The following is a 22,594-nucleotide window of genomic DNA, read 5'->3' on the forward strand; positions in this document are numbered from 1 at the left end:
TAATCAAATCAGCGTGGAGTGGCATAGCTTGGCTACGGTGCATGGACGCTGCGAGGCAAGTTGACAATTATTACACAAGGTGAACCTGTTTTTGTAGGGCATTTTCTGTTGTGGAATGTCATCCATGCATCCACTGAATGGGATGCCCCAGAGTGGCAGTGACCAAGCGCCATTGGCATCACCTGGTAACATGCCTATTTATACATGTGTCACGACAATTAAACGAGGATTGTACAAGGGGTTCTTCGACTGCTCATTTGTCATTCCTTCCATGTTGTCGGCCGACGGCCTGCAGTGTGATCCCTATTGTTGTACGGCAGTGCCTTCACTGCCGCTCAGGCCGCCGTCGACGACATAACTAAATTTATGCAGAACACTACTGTGAAACCATATTCAAAAATGTTTGGTATCCTTATAGAACAATTGAAATTTCGAATGAAAGGTGCAAGTGCAATTGTAGTGGTCCGAATTACATATTTATATGAAAATTACTGAAAAATAAAAAGCCTCCACAGCAGCATAGTTTGGGCCTTCCTAATATAATATACAGGTTGTCTAACAAGTTGACATTGTCATATTCCTGAGTTCTCCAGGTTTTCCCTGAGTGCCTTTGCAGAATTCCCTGAGTGACAGAGAACTTTGTTTTATGTCAAAACTGGCTGACACCATGTCGCCCGATGCTGTCACTCTCTAATAAGCCTCTTGAAAAATAAAAGAACGACTTAATCCAGCTTGAATAGTGAGGAATAGTGTATTTTATTCAAAATAAAAAAACTGAACAGAGGGGTTAGTAAGATGCACAGCGATTAAAACATATTAAAAAAAAAGGGAAATCGAGTAGAACATTTTCAAATACGAATAAAAAGAGATGCATAAAGAAGCAAATATTTTCGAAAATTACCTATTTCTATCAACTGATAGCAAGCTCATCGGTATGAAGCCGGAACTTTGTCATTAGTGAGGTTCTCTCTCAGCAGCTCGAAAGTCAACCTCAACTGTCCTGACATACCCTCAGCCTGCGCACAATGCCCCAGTGTTGGTTTTCACTGCTTTAAAGAGCATTTTTGTTCGGATGAGAGTCACCTGCATCTCGGCATCAGCCAACACTTTACTTTTTCAGCTCAAGCTCCTTCAAAGAAAAGGCAGCAGTTTCTTTCTCAATCGTTCCTCAATGCAACGGTCCTTTCTGTACTCTTCTTCATTCTGCCACGCATTCAACCCACGGGCCATTCGAAGCATCCTCTTGGTCAGTTGTACAGTCAACGACCAATTTTTCTGAATCCCTAGGGACCGCGAAAACATCCGTAAAAATCAATGCATTTCTTTTACTGCTCTTAAGGGCTCAAGTCGCCACAGGCACATCCGAAAAAGCTCTGAAGGGCTGCCAGTACACTTATTAGGCATATCAGTGCTCATACTGTGACAGGAGATGTAGGGTGCACGCATGTATGATTAGGAAATATGTACTGTGTCCCGTGACAATAGCCCCTTCCCACGCTTGTTAAGCTTCACCGCAATACTTCACTTTTGCTTCACCGCGTAGCATTGCTGTGCCGAAGCGAACCTGCCTTTCGGCAACCGGCATTATGCAAGGCGCCATGCTTTCTAAGCTACGAAGCCAATCGCGAGGATTACAGAGACGCAGTCTGTGCCATTGCTGACAGCAGTGAATTCTTTCAATAAAAAACACGGCACCAAAAGGCAAGAACCTTAACAGCGAATGTCGAAGCAGCTAGGCCTCGCATTGCCGAGGTGGTGGATACAACTGCCAGCAGATTTGCATGCGAGAAAGCTGGTTAGAGGCGGCGAGATAATCAAAACGGCAGTGTTGGCTCTGATTACTGCTGTCTCGGACCTGCGGTCGTGGCAAGATGTCCGGAATATCGGACGGCGAAGGGTTCTTGCATACGAAAGTTCAAACGTTATACATTGATTCGATGGGGTGCAGGTGGTGCCGCATTATCGGGCACGTCCCAAAAATTGGGCGTCCACAAAATCTCCCATTGACTGTACACTGGCAACTCCTCCAACCGACGACACAGCGTCAAAGACAATTCGTTACAATCCCTCTCTTTTATTCGAGCCATCATTAGGGTGACTTTCGTTCCCTTTCAATAAAATGACAGCCAATTTAACCTGATACAAGCCAAAGTTCCCTGAGTTTTCCCTTAGTATTTCCAGACTATTCAATATCCCTGAAAATTCCCAGTTTTCACGTTTGGTAGACACCCTGTATATATTATATATAAGGCCCAAAAACTCTAAACTTTTTTGTCTCTTCAGAATGATGGCTTTTATGACTAACCATAGCCATTTGAACTTTCGTAGAGCCATAACTGTTTCGCAAATTATTTTATAAGTAATAATGACAAAATTTCGCACCAGACTATATAAACCCTTTTTATGGCAATCCCGTGGGCGCCACCATGTTTGATCACATGGCAGCGCGTTTACTGTTTGCTTCAGACGTCTCCGTTACCTCCGTGTTTACAATGGATGTGCCTGCAGTGTGGCTCAGCAAACCTCCATTTCAGCGGATATGGTAGATGGGGATTTGGTGGACAACACAAAGCTTTGGCCACAGCTTCAGAGGACATGTAAGCACTTTCAAAGCTCATTATGACTTGTCCAAACAGTGTGAGGAGCGTTTACAGTGCTTTGTACTAAAAAGCAGGGCTACAAATTTATTATAAACTGTTCAAACTTTCCACTTATGAATTAAATCGGGGTGAGCGTGTTTCACTCGACGTTCTTTATTTGGCAAAGACTTCGAACGCACGGCTTATCGTGTTCCTGACTCAGTATAACATTCCTCCAAACCATCCCTATCTAATTGTTTATTTTCTGCCTAATCGCTTGCGGGTGTGCTCAATTGTGATACATTTGTTCTTGCCACACCCATGGGCTTGGAGCACAAACGTTCTGTACTAATACCTTGTAGCAAAGACTTATTATTGCTAGTTGCTTGCTTACTTTCTGGACTGCCAGGAAACGTTCAGCTTTGAACATTCATGCGTGTTCGGTGTAGTCGCCATCACCCATGTTTCGACGCACTGACTCAAGTGTGTTCCCGTTCGCTTATTCTTAATATCTTGGCGATATAGTCGGCGTATGTTTGCGTGTAAGTTGAGGCAGGTGTGTGTAGATAAAGTGCAAGAAACTTACTATGCCATGAAGCAGCGCTACTCCCTTTGTCACTGTTTAATAAGCGGTACTCATGCCTGAGGACGTTCCGGGTTTGAAGTCCTTTCTTTGGAGATTAGCGATACAACACTGCCGGATAAGTGAATTTTTTTATCCTCAAGGAAAGCCATCAATAGCCAAGTGCCAGCCACACATACAGTCTGCTCATGTAGCAGAGGTCCGTGGGACCTGGTCACACAGATTCATTGCATTCATTAATATATAAGTCACTATTTTTGAAGCCAAAAGTCTTCGCTCTACCGTTCCAATTGTGCAGAATTAATGGAGCATAGCACCTTAGCAAACACTCAGTTGCATTTCGAACAGCTGATCGCACAGTAGAAGAGCAGAAATGGTAATTGTTTCGTATTCGTGCGCTTTTGCTGAGGCAACGTGCAGCGCGCCGCCAAAAGCGAAGTCTCGTTTCTCTAGAGCAAACTGCCCCATGAAAAGGATCTATAGTACAACACTGCTCTAAACAAGCTTTCTAACATTACGAAAATTGAGCCAGCAGTTCAAAAGTTTACTTTCATGGGCCGTGTCTTTTCTTACAGACGACTACAGTCAAATCTCGTTACTACGTACCACACATTAACGAATTTCTCAAATTTACAAATATCTTAAAAATACCCGCCAGATTGCCTATACTTTCAATGTAAAAATATTTCAGAACAACAAATTTCAATACAGCGCATATTTCAGAATAGCGCACATACTTTGTTTTCCCTTTATAACCGAGGAACATCAGTATTACGAATTAGGCTAAAAGTAAGAGTGCCGTAACTCTTGCGTGAAACTGAAACTGCGAGCGCAGTAGATATCCCCACCACGTTCAGTAGCTATCATCATCACCATGTCGAGTGCCAGCTGCTTCCCCACAAACTTCACCAAGAACTTCATGACAAAGGTTTGGCCATTTTCGCGCAAGATCCAATGATGAATGCAGCTAGCGAAAGCGCCAAGAAGCGAAAGCAGTTTTCACTGCAGGACAAATTGGACGTATTGCAGGAAATCGATGCAAGGAAAAAGCAAATCGACGTGTGCAGACAGCGTGGCATCGCCCCATCGACTGTGGCGACCATTTTGAAAGACTGTGACAAGATTGTCAAACTTCAATGGGAATCACAACTCACTCCTACGAGGAAAAGGCTGTGACTGGGAAAATTACAAAATGTGGACCAAGCTGTTCTCGCGTGGTTCAAATATGCCAGACTGCAAAACGTTCTCGCTCTGGCCCAATGCTCCAAGAAAAAGCCCACGAATTTGCCGATGCAATTGAAATAACTGGGTTCGATGCCAGTGCAGGTTGGCTTTTTCGTTTCCGCCAAATGAAAGGAATAACTTGGCAGGTAGTCTCGGGCAAGAAAAAGGCTGCTAAGTGAGAAGGCGCAGATTCCTGGCGTAATGATGATTTTCTAGAGGTGGCTGAATCGTACTCTGAAGATGATATTTTCAATGCGGATGAGACCGCATGTTATCAGCTCCTACCAGACCGGACGATGCACTTCGAAGGGCAGCAGTGCAAAGGAGGGAAGAAGTCGCATCTTCACGTGACAGTCCTGCTCTGCTGCAATGCAACAGGCACGAAGAAAATAAAACCGCCTGTCATCGGCAAGTACGCGAAGCCTTGCTGCATGAAAAACGTCATATGGTTATCGTAGGACTACCATGCCAAGAAACGAGCCTGGATGACTAGAGAACTCTTTTCCGAGTGGCTCATCAAACTCGACGACCCAAGGAGGAAGGATGACCGAAGAATTCTACTGGTTGTCAACAAATGCTCTGCTTACATTCTGAATGTTCACTTGAGATACATTCGCTCGAAGTTTCTGCCACAAAACAACACGTCCTTGCTGCAACTCCTTGACCAGGGCATTTATAAAGAGTGTGAAATCAGAATTTCGTAAGCACCTTGTGCAGCGGTTGATTATCAACCTCTGTCTAAAGCAGCCGACTGCAATCAATATTCGTCAGGCAGCATAAATGCTCACAGGAGCTTGGTTTAATTTGAAGGTGTCCACCATTATCAACTGCTGGCAAAAAGCACGGCTTGTCAAAGCACCTGTGCAGCTTGAACATGACCTGGACGTGACCGACAACAACTCAGGAGACTTGTGGACTGAGGTTGCGGAACTGCTGCCCGCAGTCTCTTCCTTCGATGACTATGTGGAGAGTGACAGCGCAGCACTAACAGCGGCCGACCTGACAACCGAAGAGATTGTTAACTGCGTTCGCGACGTCTCCAGTGACGATGACAACCCGAAGGAAGACGACTGTGGGTCACTGAACACAGAAGATGAAATCGTGTAGAACAATGATTTTTTAGTGCACATAAACAAAGCCCGCACTTTCATCGCTCGGTGCAATGACATACCCGACGAGGTATTGCACTAAGTGGAAGATGTAGACATATTCCTAATCAGTCGTGCGTGCTGCACGTGCCAGAAGAAATGACTGATTTCTTCAAATAAAGCAGCTTTGAAGTGAGTGAAACATTTTTATTTTAGAGTATGCTTGTCTGCACACGCGTCTACTGCCAAGGTACTTCATTTTCATTCCTAAGTTTGTCCACTGGTTTATAACGGCAAGTTTTTCATTACAACGATATTTCAAAATAACGAACGATTTTCAGCAGTCCCACATGATTTGCTATATTGAGATTTGACTGTAATAAGAAACTTAGGCAATTACAAGCCCTTTAAACAATTTAGCCAAAGTAAAAGTTCATTGCAGTTGGCCTTCAATAACCGATGAAAGTCGGTCAATTCCAACAACGGCTTCTTGCCGTTCAGTTGTAGTGAATTATAATTTATTTTACGAGTGCTACATAAAGAAAATACAAGAAACCACACAGTGTCCAGTGTAGTCATTTTCTGGCTGCATGTTCCATGTTTCTTGAGCAGTACAAGCTTTCTGTCGACCTTAGTGAGCGTCATTTCACAGTTGCTGTTGCAGAAACAGCATCAGAGAAATAATATGGCACTCTACCAAGACAGGCTTAAAAAAGGAGCGCACAACAGTGTCCAGGACAACAAAAGGTCACTCCTTGGTGCCTTTGCGCCCCCATTGTGCCCAATCTGGGTACAATAGTATATGTGAATGAGAGGCTCTATGTTGTTTGCATCACTGCTTTAGAGAGCCATTTGGCGTGTGTCATCTGAGCATTCCCTGCAGAAATAACTGCAATTTTCAAATCTGTATTTGTGTAGTGAGGAATATCCTTAGCTATGCATGTCTACCACCGTGAAAATGCTTGCACAGCCTTCTAAACTGGTATATAAAAGTCTAATAATACATAGCCTCAAGGATGTAACCCACTGCCATGGTGAAAGAGTTGACACCGTAGAAAGAAGCTGGCTTGATGGCTCTGATAGTGAAATTGGGGTATCCGAGTAACAATATTCTCAAACTTAGACATGAATATCTGACAAAAGAATTTTGGTTTTAGGTGCATGATATATGCGACATAAAAACACAATAGGAACTTCGAACAGCTTGGATCCGCACACTGTTTTTTAACACAGAATTTTAACAACACTAAACAAGCAACAAGTGAAAGGTAATTAAAGTTTGCATTATTGAAACAATGACAATGGCACAACAAAATACCTTAACAAAACCAGACGCATGCAGAAAGTGTGGCTGGTTATAATGAAAAACTAAATATGGCTGCTAGCATCACTCACAGAAGGAACTAAGCATAACTCCACAGCATTACCTGCTGTCTTTGTAAAAATGCAGTGTTAAGGAGTCATATGGAACATGAATAACATCAAATTAGAATATACTAAAATCTACAGGCAGCTTAAAGATGAGACATCCACTTTATGGCATTGAAAGTTAATGCACAAAAGTTTTAACTGTTCTTATTTGTCCGGTAACCTCTATCTCCACAGATATGGTGTGAGAACAGCAGAGAGTGTAGGAATTTAAGGGCATATGAAGTAGCCAACAGACCACCAATACTTGTTAACATCTTTGCTCCCTACAGCTACGTTAAGTATATTGTAAGACTGTAGTATATACAGTTAAACCTCGATATAATAATCTTATATATAACAAATTGTTTAACATTTTATAACTTCATATCCATAGGACACCATGTATTTTAAACCTCAATTTAACCAAGTGTGTCTATACACAATTTCAACAAAGAAATTTCACTGCTGCCATGAAGAAATACCGAAGTAATAAGTGGAAACTGCCATGCATGCACATGATCAAATGGTTGAACTCAAATCATGCGCCGCACAACAAAGAGTGACTGCCAAAGTGGAAAAATGTAGCAACAAGACCCTTCGCCCTCACGCTAAGTATACAGTTCAAATGCGACAAGATTTTATCACGCCCCACATGCCGTATGCAGTGGACGTAAGGGTGAGCCGAGAAGAATGATGGCTTGATGGGGCCCGTCTTCCCACACGACCAAGGTGGATGGTGCAGTGACGGCCAATGGTGCAGTGACGGCGCAGTAACGTGATCAAACGCACACAAGAGGGGGGGGAGGGATGGGGGTGAACCTGCATCTCCTCCTCTATTACGGCTGTCAGCACGATTGAGCGCATACGCAGGCTGCATGCCCTATCTAAATATAATCTGCGGCAGGTGCATAGATGATGCGAGCCCAGATGGCCATGGCTTCATGTGTGCAGCCTTCAGGTATGTTTAGTGTTGCAGGTCGCATGATTTCGAGTTTCGGAGCCACATTGAAGTCAGAGGCAGACGAAGCATTCCCTTTCCTCTGCTCATGTCCTTCATAACAACGTCATCCCTCTGCGGGAGACACTATCAGCCGCGCCGGTGGAGTGGACGCGAAAACTTTGCAGGCTTTACTTTGTGCCGTAGATGTGAAGATATCATCGACACAGCATGAAACTTATCTTTGGTCACCAATTCTCAATTCAACAATTTTCTTTTTCAAGCCCGATAATTTGAGAAATCTTACGGCCCTTTCCGTGTATGAAAAATCCGTTGGTCGATGTAGGTATTTGCATAAAAGGTTTTTATGCAATATAATGAAGTAAAGTAAGGATTTTACCAACTTCATTGTATCGAGGTTTAGCTGTAATTTGATTACAGGAAAGTATTCATAAATAGTGAACATCTAACTCAAACATGACTCTATATGCCCAACATTCAGAAACCTTAATATTAGTTTTTACTTGGCAGTTTTTAAATTACAACAATTTACATAGCTTTGCTCAGGCTCCAAACTTATACAGTACTTGTATTAGTAACTCAAGCTGAATATAGAATTGGTAAAAATTATCGATAACTAAGCTTCGCTTAGTGCAGAGTTATGGTGGACTGGTCATCTGTTTTGAAGTGTAGTAGTAAGGGCTGATCACTGGTACACATGTGCAAAGCTTTTTTCAAGCCCTCAAGTACCAAGCCCACATTAGACATCAGGACCGGAAATCCATTAACATCAGCACCATACTACATGTACAACACATTATTAAACAACAAATGTTTTTTTCCAAGTTAATGTTTCATCCCCCCCCCCATACACAAGTACAGCATACAAAAGAGTAAATAGAAGCAAAGCCAGGGGGCATAGCAACTTACGCTGAAGTCTGAGGACGGAGAACTACACCGCTCTGAGTCATCCTCATCACTCTAGTCACAACATAAGACCATGCAAAGGGAAGAGGAAAGACAGACATAGGAGAGAAAACAAAAGAAAAAGAAAAATAGGACAAAGCAAAGCAGCACCAGCAACATTTCCAAACCTGCAAGCTGAATAAGCAAAATGAAAAAGAAGAAAACGTGAGCATAAAAACAGGTGTGCAGCAAGCATGCAGAAAGGCCATTTTTATTGCACAGTCTCAAAATTGCATCGTTCAAGTGACCTTGCAAGCTATGCTGGGCAGCAGGCATGGCACTTCAGCCACTTTTCAAGCAGGCAAGAAAGCTGCGCTCCAACATTATTGTTGAAAAAAAGCGGGGACTAATCAAAGTAATTTCTTTTTACAAGATCTAAAATACATGGCCAACATACGGCCAAAGCCACTAGCAACATGCATACAATAAAGAGATATACCATAGCTAACCAATTTTTCGGACTGATTATTCAGACAAAGGCACAGCACAGCCACATGCTTCCCATATAGAGCTAATGTATAATGATGATTAGTTGGGTGCGAATATCAGTTTTCAAATAAGAATTAAATAAGAATATCGAATTCAATACTGAATAATAATGAGCAGATGCATTTATTAGCAAGTTTCTTTAACATATTGGGACTTCGGAATCATGTTGCCAAAAGTAAAATACTCTAGACTATTAATACAATGCAGTTTTGAACCTTGTTAATTTGGAACACTGAGCAGTTCACACGATGTGTCTGGTCTCATCAATCGGCATATTATTATACAGCATCAAATGCTCATTAACTCAGAGGCTTTTGGCCTTGCTCCTCAGAGGCTTTTGGCCTTGCTCCAGTTGTCACTCAGCGTATTTGTCATCAATAAGTTCAGGAGTGCATGTAATGATGTAAAGATAATGACAAATGAGGAAGGCAAAATCTGCACTAGTACCCAACCAAAAATAAGTGGTAGTGCACTGTTCAATATGACCACTACGTAGAAAAAAATAGCATCTTTGCTTTTCCCTGCTGTTTACACCACATACATGCAGGACATCTACAGCACAGTACAAGCTGCAAGCCTCTATTATTTTCCTTTAGTGTGAAACACCTGATTGACTCAATGTCATTGAAATACATACTGAATTTACAAGACTATGTACAATGCAGCCACTAACATAATGCGGAGTATGAAAGTGGGAAGGGTGGCAATATGGGCATGCGACGATAGGATTATTCGAACTATAACTAATATTCAATCTGCGTGCCAAGCTCAGGTTAAATATTACAGTCGTTCCCTATGGGACTAGTCATGTGATGGTGAGTATTGAGTGAAAGAACATTTTTGTTTTTCTACAGCAGAGTGCGTGTAATAGCTCACACACGTAATCCTGAATAATCGGAGAATCTGAAACAGCAAAATGCTGAAAAGATGTATACCCCCTTATCCTTCTATCCTTCTGTTCTAAGCCATTTGACATTAAATACAAACGAAAACATCTGCGTAACCTATTCGAGGTTCCATTGGCATCAGTGTAAGCCTCTATTAGAGGGTCCCTAAAATGGTTTAGACAAATTTTGCAGACACATAGGGTAGAGTTACAGTAAAACATTAGCGCCACAATTTAAATGAAGCACTTCATATTAAGAGAGCTACGAACGATTACAAGTTACCCTCCTGTCTAGCCATGCTTTTTCTCAACTCGTTCGCTGAGTAAACGGAGCTAACCTCTGCCTTCACTGGCTCTGCGTCAAGATGTGACATCGTGACGTCTACTTCTGGTTGTCTTGGATCCAGCGCGCGAAGCCTCTCCAACCTCTCCGCTAACCGCTTGGCCGTCAGTCACTCGCGAGAGCAATCCAAGCAGGGTGCGTTGTGAAGGTTCTGTCAAAGCACTGAGCATGTCCGGTATTCTGCGGCTACTGGGAGATCGTTGTTCAAAACTTCCGTTTGGTCTCCGTTCAATTTCGCCTCACGCGATTGGCATAGGCAGCAGCCTAGGTCAATCATGCGAGGCAAAACTGAACACAAACCAAACAGACATTTCGAACAATTCTCTCCGATCGCGCCCCTGGTAACCACAGGCGAGCTGGGCATTTTGGCGGATGTGCGAAGGCATAAACTAAAGCCTTTCCATACTACTACCGCTGTGATGAAGGGGTTTTAGCATAAACGTGAGGGGCCTGTGCGATACAGCCAACTGGTGGCATAGAGCTTAACCAGTCAAACACAGCTAATATTGCTGTCACCAAGTGTAAAACATTTTAAACATTCAAAACGACATGTTCATGATTACGCTCCTGCCAAAAATTTACATAAGCAGCAAAGTAGAATACACTTGGTTACTGCTATATTAGCCCTGTGTTTGTCTGGTTCAGCTCTGTGCCAGCAGGTGTCTGCACCATGAAGGCTGTTCACGTTTGCGCCTTCCGTTCATGCGGTAAAACCCCCCAGTCCACTTGCACTTATGTTTACTCGAATACCGGACCAGCTAAAACTCTATACTGAGGTAGTAATCTTCTGGCGTAAAGTGACGGCCACAAACACATAGATACTGGCACTGATCGGATACAGACAGCCCGATGCACTACAGCCACTCCGCCTGCATGTACCCTTGAAGAGGGACACGATGTCGCAGCTTGACATGTCGCCAATCGCTTAACTCACAGTCTACAATGGAGCAAGGGCGATCCACGGTGCTCGCGAAAAAGAAGCTCAAGACCAACACTGATCGTGCAGCTCGTGTCAACACAGAGAATGTTGTAACAGAAGCAGATTACACTTGCTGTGTGCTGGATGCGCTTGAGTGCAGTGACAAATTGTCACTGTGTATTCTCTTTCTGTTACTTCTTTTTTTATAGAAACAAATTAACCAACATTCCAACTACATGTATTTGAGCAACATTTGCTCCCCACAAAGTTGGAAAAATGATTGATCGATATCCAATCGGGTAGCTCGCCCAAGTGATGTCAATTGGACTAACTACGTCAATTGTGAGGGGGCAGCTGAAAACTCCAGGGTGCAGCGCGGCTGTGATCGGTACTGATGCACATTTCTAAAACCTCATGCAGAGCGCTTAAATGCGTCACTTAAAGATTAGAAGGACCTACCCTAATGACTCTATGTTTGTACAAAATAGTTTCAGGGTCCCTTGGATGTGACTTAGTATGTTTGGTTGCCTGGTCCAAAAATTCACTTGCAAGTAGGAATTATGCAATGCAACAGTGGCACAGATTCATAACAGCGGCAGGATGCAGCACCGCAACGATTAATACAAGAGGCATAGCCATGCAAAAAGCTAAGGCTAACTATGATCAAGGCATGGGTAGGAGAGTACATATTACCGTTGCATTGAGTGACAAGCTGCCAATGTCATTGGAGAGGTCCTGGTCATCAGTGTCCTCCGATTCATGGCCAGCTAGTGACAACTGGCCAAGGTTAAAAAAAGAAAATGTTAACTACACTAGTGACACCACACCCCTCTCCCTTATTTAAATGTTCACATTCTAAATATAATGTACTGTATTGAAGCGCCCTTAAAAGCAAACAGTTTGTAAAGATATAGGGATGGATTAACGCTGTAAGGTGTCCAAAGGATCACTTTGCTGTGAACGGAGCTTGTGCGAAGAAGAAAATGATGTAGACGTAGGACAGGACTGACTCCAGCATTGTGAAGCCATGAACCATATCCTCATGACTTAACCCTTTGATGGTAGAGTTTTTTCACCAAATGCAACCCCTCAGGGTTGAAGTTTTTTCACTGCAAATTTAAAACCTTCAGACTGACCTATTTTGGAAAAAATTTACCCAAATTTTTTTAGAGCAACCATAAAGTGACAAAAAAATGTTTTACGTAGGTAAACACATATTGTTTATTCATGTATACAGATGGGCTCCCATAAATACTTATAAGAATAACGAAGTAAATACACTGAAACAGATATATTCTGATTCAACCCTTGGGTTGTCTGCACCAGATGTCTACATCGGAGGAATTGCCGCTCGACTCACTTGCAGCAGAGCAACCAGTGTGCACGCCCATAGCGTAATTGAACCACGTACGTGAGCGCATGAAAAAAAAAACTCTATGGTTGTGTGCCCGTGAGAAAAACCAAACAAGTCAGACACTTGCAGTAATCCTTTGTTCTGTCGTCAATGATGGGCAGTAAGTTTTAACGAGTCAAGTCTCGAGAAAAGAAACGCAGGCATGGCAGCTAGCATTGTTTGTATACGGCGGCATTGTTTGTAAATACCAGCACCCGCATGTAAACAGATGTAATCACACCCCTATGAGCAACAGACGAGCGAGTATCTAGAGGTGACCCTTCGAGAGATTAGAAACCAGATAGACATCAGTTTTTAGGAGTGCAACGAATGGTAACAGTATGCGAGAAAACCAAAACTAACCGCTGCTCACTCTAACTGAAACCTTAGTGTAAAAAAAGCCATGGAATGAAAACCAAGTTACTACATAGCAAAAAAAAAAAAAAAGACTTCATTTTGTCACACAGGGTGGCAGCACTTGCTGGGCAACAAACAGCTGAAAATTTTTCACATTTTCAAACATACAGATGGCACCACAAACATACGGCATTGGCTATTTGGGACTTGTCTGCAGCACTGTACATTTACGGCATTGATCATCAAAGCTTGACCACTTTGTGGACTTTTGCTGTACATGCACAGTGCCGCTGATCCATCCCTCATAGTTTTTCATGTACATATACAGCGCTGGTCTTATGTTTGACATTTTACACGTATTCGACACCAATGATTGTTGAAAGGTGCTGCCATCTACACAGAGTCACCCAAAGTCATTTGAAATTGTTATTTCGCTCACCAGGGCACACAACTCGATTTATTTACCTCAAAGCCCTTGCTCATGTGACGATGCACACATTGTCTGCTACCTCAAAGGCAGTGTGGAGGAGATGCTATAATTTTTTACAGCCACTGCTTTCGTGTTTCCGGTAGCTTAAATATAGCCGTGCACAGCCGAAGTTCAGAAATTAATTTTTTTTTGTCTTCTGTTGTGGTTTTTCTTTTGGTTGCAGTTCACACATTCCTGTAGGCTGGGGTGCGCGAAGTCGTGATTTCGGTATGACTTCGCACGGTGCCTTTTCTTGCGGTGACTGCTCAAGCAGTTCTTCCGACTCATTTCTGACACATTTATTCTTCTTATGAAACATGTTTTTAGGACAACAAATTGATACCCATAAATTTTGCTGGACATTTTTTTTTATCTCTTACTGTATAGCGTATTTGTATGCATACTGTTGGTGCAAGTAAAACACTTTTGAGAAAACATTGTTTGCAATAAATTTTTGCTGTATTCATGAGTTTTCAATGATTTCCTATTATTGGAAACTGCAATAAAAAAAATTGATCACATGGGCATGGTTTCTGCAAAAAAATTCAAACAACAGGGAGTCCCATTCATAATTTGTAAATTAAATTCAAAAGAAGAATTCATAAGTAGTAGTCAACATCCAATAAAAAAAAACTTTTTATGTTGCATTTAAACATGAAAGAAAAGACAGTTTGGGCATTTTTACTGGATTTTCCTGACAGACCAACTCCATAATGCTATGCCTTAACGCCACTTTATTAGTGCTATTAGCTGGAATGTGGAGGCATGTGGTAGCACCCGGCAAAATATGATTGCCAAGATCACCAACGCAGTGTAGGCTTGCTACATAAGCAACACCATTCTTCGCAGGCAACTTCGATTCTGGAATAATTATGTAGCCCTTTCAGTTTACATCCAACTAGGTCATCTCTTAACATTGCAAATTTCTGGAAGTGTTGACTCAATGTTTGCTTTAAACGTGCCTTTAAAGTTAACACACAAGCTATCCCCTTTACAGGATCAGTGTGGTCTACATTCTTATAAAAGCTTGCTTTTCAAGTAAGCTGGATAATGTCAAGCGTGACAGACCCAGCACATGAGGGTCAGCTACGAAGAGACTGGTCTGACCTCGGTTGGTGATGCTCATGTATGAGATTGTCCACAAGAGAGGAGCCTTCATATGCAGGTTGCACAGTTCTCCAACATGCAAATTATTTCTCTCTGGACAAATACAGAAACTTTCCAGCTAATCCTCAACCTTTACTTTTTTAGCCTTTACTTTTTCTGTGCATAATTTTTCATTAGAGTGAGCCGGTGTACACAGAGCACAACACAGTAAACACAACCATTTCATATTTCAACTACATGTTTCAACTAATCAAAATGTACAACACTTAGACAACATTTCATGTCAACTTTAATCCCACAAAGTCCAACATACTATTTTTGATATGCTGAATTTTATAGCTCAAAATTCTGATTCAAGTGCTGTAAATTTAACACAAGGCCCATACAGTCGAACCCACTTACAATGATACCGGTTTTAACAATATGTCGGTTATAACAATGAGAAGCTGCTGCCCCATCATCTTTTGTATGTTTTCCATGGTGAAATAACCCACATACTACAATGCCCCGATTCCGCATTATCAGTTATAACGATGAAGCCTGACAGCACCGAAAGGTAGTGAAATGCGAAATCCTTGAAAAGAAAAAAGAAAACGAGAAATTTGAGTAGCTGCAAGATTGCCCGCTGCCCCAACAGCCGCCACACGCTAATTTTCCAGTCTCCTCCGCGCACCTCTCTCCCATCGCCCTTTCACCCCTCCTAACAGGAATGGGCTGCGCCCATAGCTCTACGCCGCACCACCCTTCGAGACACAAATGGACCGCGCCAACTACGCTGCTTCCAGATTTTGCTCGCTGGACCCTCATTCAGCGCAGTTCTGCAAACAGCTTTACTCATTTGCGTTTGGTTGCGTCAAAATCGTTCCTGGCTGCAGCTTGTTACATGTGATCAGAGCGCCCAGGAAGCAGTTAAATGAGTGAACATAACCGGCAGCCAGATGGAGGAAGGTGGTGGGAAGGGGCACTGGCCTCCCCACAATTATAGTTTTCTCACATCAGCGCTGCCATCCCCTTATTTTGATTTTTTCATGCAACCCAGTTACAACAATTATCGGTTATAACAATGGAATTTTCATGGCACTTGAATATTGTTATAAGTGGTTTTAACTGTAGTAGCGGGTCTGATACAACAAAAAAATTTTCAGTTGTGTCAATTTCAGCCAGCCAATGATTAATTATTCACCATGCTCAATATTTTTACTCTTTTCATTTCACTTTTCTACAGGTATGTACTCTCGATGGTTAAAAATAAATGTGAACAAGTTGTTTTCATTTTCTTTGATGTGGAATGCTGTTGGGGCATTATGAGGTCCCCCCAATGCAGTAAAACTTTGTTGATACAATCTCGTATCGTACGATTTCCTGGCGCGATCTTAAGTGCTAGCAATAGTAAAATGACAACGCAGGCTACTCGAGCCCTACCAGCTTCATGCGCATCAGTGTCTCGTGCTAAAATGTTTTGCGCAGCGCTTCATACTATGTAGATGACTTCAGTTAAGTCAGCCAAATTTTTTAGTGACTTAAGATGTAACATCTTACAGTTTAGTGCACCTTTTTCTTCAGATATTTTTTTTCTTCAAAAAATGCATAAACGAGGTTCAACTGTATGTAGATCTATCAAGGTTAAAACAGCCACGTTAACTCAAATAGTTAACCTTAACGATTTACAAAAAACCTGCACTATCACCAACTGTGACCCTCTCTGTGGTTCATATACTTTTGGTATCATTTGCAGAGTTAATAAATTATGGTACTCGTCATCATATTTTCTTTGCTTTGAGGGCACTAGTAGCAGTCTTGTGAAAAAAATATCCTATGCCCATTTTGCTGCACATAGGCTAAATGTAGGCTGAAGTCCAACTGCAATAATGTGAAGCTTCTAGAGGGAAATAAGATCAGCAGTGTTTAAATCATATGTCTCATGCAACTCGCACAAATATAAAGAACTTAACTCTTTCGGGACCGGGGAAAAAACAGGCAATTCTGATGGGTGTCAAAAATTATTTTTTATTACGAATAGTCATTACGCTATATTGCTGCAATGTTTATCAAAATGTAGCTAATTAGATGGTCTTTCATGCATAAAGAAAGGTTAGACTTAAAAGTGATATATAATATTTTTTAAAAAATCTCAAATTCAAGATTTGCTGAAAGAACAACATAAAAAAGTTGGAAAAGTCATGGATATACAAGTGGAAAAACATAATAAAAAAATTCAAGATATACAAAATGTGCTACAATGCCTCCTTTCTTGCTTGTGAAAATTTGGCACGCGTATCTACAACTGTCTTTTTTTTGTGTGAAATCTAGCTTGCACCAGTGGTCAGCCACTCAGGTCCCACGGTTCTTGTGCCACTCGACGAAGCAGTTCCGGGCAGTCGTAAAACACAAGTGAACTTGGCATGTGCTGCAAAAGACATTAGTTTTGAGCTCGATTTTCTTCTGCTCATAGCACAGCATGCAGTTTCTGCGTTTTGCCACTTTTTCCGGCTTGTGGAGTGCATGTTTTGCGACGGGTGGTGGAGGCGTGTGTGCTTGCTTGGCACCGTCAAGATTCAGAAGCTGCCGAATGAGCTCTTCTCTAAAAGCTAGGTGGTCAAACCCGGCAGTGCGTGCCAGCTCAGGAATCTCTGGGTGCAATGTGCGGTGAGCTTGGAAGAGTACGAAACTGTTCACACATGCAATATCGATGCAGTGGAAGAACAGAGTCTTCCACCACCGTACGCTTCTCATGAGAACATTATAATATCCAATCATTTGATCCGATTTATCTACGCCTAGCATGCCAGCATTATAATCATGGATCAGCAGAGGCTTTGTTATAGATATCTGAGTCCAGGAGTTTTGCCTTCTTTCCCTTCTTTTTGCGGTGACCGTGTCATTTGCAGTATGAACCGTGCTCATCATGTTGACAACACGCCGGTCTTTCCACTGAAGGTACAGGATGTTCTGATCGCGCAACCATCGAATGTCGCCACGTCGAGCTTTTTTTTCCCACCGTGCATCCTTCAGTTCGGCAGGAAATCCTCGGCGATCCTTGCGTGTGGTTCCGCAAGCCAATGTTTTTCGGCTGAGAAGATGACTGAACAGGCTAGTAGAAGTGTAAAAATTGTCCATAAAGATCCTGTAGCCCTGATCAAGATATCTGTGACACAGCTGGCAAACTACGTCGAAAGCTAAGCCATGGGGCCCTGGCTGCTCACGCTTACCGGTATACACACTAAACTGCACAGTATATCCGGTGCCAGGGTCAGCTAGGACCCACAGCTTGTAGCCCCATTTTGTTACTTTATCTTTGATATACTGTCGGATGCCTGACCGCCCTTTCGATTTCACCATGCGCTCATCCACGGAAAGATCGCGATGTGGCTGGAAAAGATTCGCTGACACTTCGTTCATGTGTTGCAGGAGCCACCACATGTATCGGAGCTTTCCTCTTGAACTTTGAGTGACATCGTCCAAGTCTGCAACTTGCAACATTGCGAGTAGAGCTATGAACCGGCGTCGCCGCATGATCCGTGGTGGGAGCAGACCGCTGTACAGATCTCCTACGTTCCAATACAGCTTCAGCCGAGGAACCTTCACAACGCCCATGTAAATTACGAGTCCGATAAACTTTAGCATTTCACTTGGGGTGACTTCTTCCCAAGATCCATCGGAACAAGCATGCGTTGGTTTTTCCAAAATGTGAGTCCAAGCATACTTGTTCGTGTTGTCACAAATTGTTTCGATCACATTCATCGAGAAAAACAGAAGAAGTCCAGAGCAGTCAAGAATTTCTTTGATCCGCTTCTGAGCGCCACGCCCACTTCTGCGTCCAAGTACACGCCAGGTTCCCGTCGCGGCGAAAACTCAATCCGCTTCTGCGCTGGCGGCAGCAGATCATTGCCGTAGCTTGTTGAGACCCTATCAAGTAAAGATAAAATAATGAGAACATATAGCGAGCCCGTTCACCTACTCCAGAAAGAAATGAATGTGGAACTATGTTCACCTTCGGCTACTAGATGAAGTCCGTGGCTCATCATCATCCGAATCGGAGTCCGAAATAAAATCGGAGCTGCCGAAGTCGTCTTCAGACTCTTCGCTGCTCGGTTCATCAAAAAAATCCGTTGCCGAAGCAGCGGAATCGCGCGATTGACGGCGTTCTTTTCGAGCGACCGGACGCGAGCACGACGCCATTTTCCACTGCGTCCGCCGCCGCCGCAATCGAGAAAATTCTCTCTCGCGTATCGCCACCTGCTGGAAATGAAAGAAACTATGCCGAAACCGAGAGTCTAGTTCCTGACGACCTCCTAGATGGAGCTACATGTCCAAGCGCGCGGAAATTTGAACGGGGCAGTGCGCGCAAAACCGTCGATCATATATGATCGATGGCCTATGGGCCGGTCCCGAAAGTGTTAATGAGCGAAAGCAGTGTCTAGGTTATGACACATACTGAAGAGGTGAGCTTTGGTTTAATTTATATATCACAGGATTTATTAGGTGGTGGTGAAACCCTTATACCATATCATTTTGCAGACTTGTTCCCATTTCACTCCCATGCATTGAAATGAAAAGACACTAGCACTTGACAAACACACTGGCTTTCTAATTTGCATGAGAGATTAAAGCACACAATGGAAGCAATGCGTGTTTCTCCTTTTAAGCATGGTGGCAACCTTAGCTTGCTTCCTACTTCAGTTCGGTCAAATTATCTTGCCCTTTTACTCAGCCAGTTCCCATCCAATAAATGGCACCACAAGGCTTTTGCTTGTGCCAGCATGCTTCAATGCCTAGCATGAGTGATAACATTAATCTATTTTTAGGATGTTTTAATAAGACATGTACTTGACTGTGGGTGCTACAATCAGCTTAACAAAGACATAGATCATGTAGTCATGGAAATAGCCTCACAAGATTCCCTTTACACAAAAACCATCCTAACTATCCAAATTAAGTCTTGATATACATTCCCTGTGCCTGCCTATTTTGATATAGCATTTATATCCTGCAATCGTTTTTGATTTCTTTTGTGATTGCTGTTTATATTGTACTAGTGAACGATTATATTTATGTATGTGCAAGAATAAGGTTAGTGTAAGAGTAGTATAAGCATGGTTTGGAAAAGAAATTTACCTGGCTTGTCACATCATCAGGGTCATAACCAAGTAGTGAGAGCATTTTCGCCCTTGGAGATGCCTCAAAATTAGCCTGCAAACAAAAGACAAGAAAGGGGTCACAGGTAAAGTGAAATATGCATAAAACTTTCAGGCATGTTGCCAGAATGGTTAATACAATGGATATACACAGCTTTAGTACTTATTTCATAAAATTTGCACACCAAAGTCTGTAACTCTCCAAATTCTGCAGCAGCGCGGGGATATGTGTGGCCTAAATACAATAAAATAATTGTACTCCTAAACCATCCATAACTAGCACTTAAAATAGCATTAGAACTCCACACAACTACCTGTTTCAGCTAATTTACCACCTCTTTGCCACAAGTCAAAAGAGCACATCTTTCCAAAAAAATTTTATCATTTCTTTGTTGCTGTCGTTGAAATACTTTAGTTGGGGGTGTAATTTTGCAAGTAAAACAAAAGTCAAGGAAGGCAAGAACAACTGGGACACAGTGAAGAATGCATGCAATGCAGTCCTGAAGGCTCAAGAAACTTCAAAGTTCCATTGTCTTTCATTGACAATATTGCCATTGACATTGACATTGTCTTTCAATAAAATTACTGCGCGCACCACTTTCCTAACTAATATGAGCCAAATTGTTCCCTCAGAGCTCGGATGCTCCTCCATAAGAGCATGTTGCATCGCCATTACCAACGCGGCATGGCGGCTTTCTGTTTTGTTTACGTTGCGTCATGGCCTGAGCAGCTCCAGTTTGCGTGTTTTTTTATGCTATCAAGGTTAATGGTTTGTCAAGGCATGTAAAAACGGTTTAAATAATTTTGCTCACGTCTGCTCTGTAAAAACTTAGTGAAAATGTGTCCACGAAGTAGTTTGTTTTGGAGGGAATTTCTATGTATTATGTTCTATGGGACATTGACGGGGAATGAAAAAATTTTAATTGTGACAAAAATTGCATTTAAGTGGACTTCTTAAGACTCACTTAAGACTTCTTGGACTCACTTATTTCAGTATCCTAGGATTGTGGGGGCACGAGAATGAACAATGTGCATCTGTTTCTCTCAAGTGACCCAAACTGGTAGAGCTAACAATGGGTGGTCAGCAACATAGATGTGTCAGAGATAAGCATGAGATGCATTTGTACTCATAAGGAAACAAGCAAACGAATTGACAGTGACAGACTTGGCACAATTTCAAATAACCAACGAAGACAAGTTTAAGAAATTAGGTATGAATCCAGTTGTAACAGTTCAGTTGACTGCTAACTATGAATGCCTGAGAGAACTTGTGCGATACAGCTCACAATGTGCCCATTTAGGCATCACTGGAAAACAGGCAAATTACATGCCAGTGTAGTGGTCAAACAAGCAGCCAGCATTGCAAGAGAAAAACTAGTTGTGTCAGTGCAAAGCCAGCCAGGTGGTGACCCAAATCATAGCAAAAAAAAAAAGACATTTCTTCATGGCATTTCAGCATCCCCATAGAACATTCAAGTGCAACTTCTTGTTAAGCAAAATGTGTTAGGGTTGAGTTTCAAGGTTTCTGCAATCTGCATAGGCACAGCTAATATAATCAAATAATTTTTTTAAGTTAGCTCTTTTCAAAGCATACAAAATGCTACTACTATAAATTTTCACATTTCTCACCAAGGCAGCCTGAAGGCCTGCCACCATTCTGCTACCATGGCCACACAGTAATAGGTGTGGAATGCAAAAACAATTTTATATTTAAATTTAGGGGCACATTGAAGAACACGAGGCAGCCAAAGTTTACCTAGAGCCTTCCACTATGGCTTCCCCCACAAGCCACAAGCATAGCTTTTGGACACAAAACAGCCTCAAATTAATTGAGGGACTGAAGTGCAAGCATTCAGATGATCAACTTCTCCAAAATCCTCAAGTTAAGGAAACATTGCAGCTAGCTTACACAGTATTACTTAGGAAGAAAAATAGGCCACTGCACAATAATACCTGGAAACGATCAGAATGTTAAAAGGTGATTTCTGAAGTGAAGGCGCTAAAATGACGGAGGACAAAGAAACACACACACACACACAGGGCGCCAACACAAGAAATATACGACGTTAGGATGGATAGCTGGGTGTGTTGGTTAAGCATGATTTCTGAAGTGAAGGCGCTAAAATGACGGAGGACAAAGAAGAAACACACACACACACAGGGCGCCTGCACAAGAAATATACGACTTCTTTGTACTCCGTCATTTTAGCGCCTTCACTTCAGAAATCATGCTTAACCAACACGCCCAACTATCCATCCTAACGTTAAAAGGTGTGTACAAAAACATGGCACCATAGCAAAAAGGTGTATCAAAAAGTTTCAGAGCACCTCTGCTGAGAAAAAAGTACATTAAGTACTTAAGCTTGACCAGCATTGCCTTCAAAATAGACATATTACACAGCAATGCACTGGTCTCTGCGCTCCTGTCCCTGCTAGAATGCAGCTTGGCAGTCATTTTGCACAATTTAAGCACGCCCATGACCTCATCAATTCTCACTATTTTAGCAACGGTATGAAAATGACAAAATCTTAACTTCATCTTCGAGAAAAAGAGAAGTCGGCAGCAGCTAAATCAGGTGAGGAGGGCAAGTGTCGAAGCAATAATGCAGTGGTTGAAGAAAAGCTTATGAATTAGCAGTGCTTGGTGAGATGGTGCAGTGTTATTGTGGAGCATCCATGTGTCCTCTCAAATGCCACAAACATCAGAGT

At 42.3% G+C, this 22,594-nt stretch overlaps 1 protein-coding gene across 5 annotated transcripts in view; it reads right to left on the reverse strand.

Annotated features, from left to right (window-relative positions):
- Sec31 (secretory 31) overlaps positions 1 to 22,594 on the reverse strand; it is a 189,609-nt gene that overhangs the window by 113,973 nt on the left and 53,042 nt on the right. For 3 of the 5 annotated variants that reach the window (XM_065430738.1, XM_065430736.1, XM_065430737.1), the window contains exons 11-13: positions 19,866 to 19,940; positions 12,118 to 12,201; positions 8,752 to 8,802 (exon numbers count right to left, since the gene is read on the reverse strand). In XM_065430738.1, the coding sequence (XP_065286810.1) occupies positions 8,752 to 8,802; positions 12,118 to 12,201; positions 19,866 to 19,940 (210 nt within the window). The remainder of the gene's footprint in view (positions 1 to 8,751; positions 8,803 to 12,117; positions 12,202 to 19,865; positions 19,941 to 22,594) is intronic. The other 2 variants (XM_065430739.1, XM_065430740.1) reach the window with 2 other exon arrangements.

This window comes from Dermacentor albipictus, chromosome 1 (genome assembly GCF_038994185.2).
Source record: "Dermacentor albipictus isolate Rhodes 1998 colony chromosome 1, USDA_Dalb.pri_finalv2, whole genome shotgun sequence".
NCBI classification, from domain to species: domain Eukaryota; kingdom Metazoa; phylum Arthropoda; class Arachnida; order Ixodida; family Ixodidae; genus Dermacentor; species Dermacentor albipictus.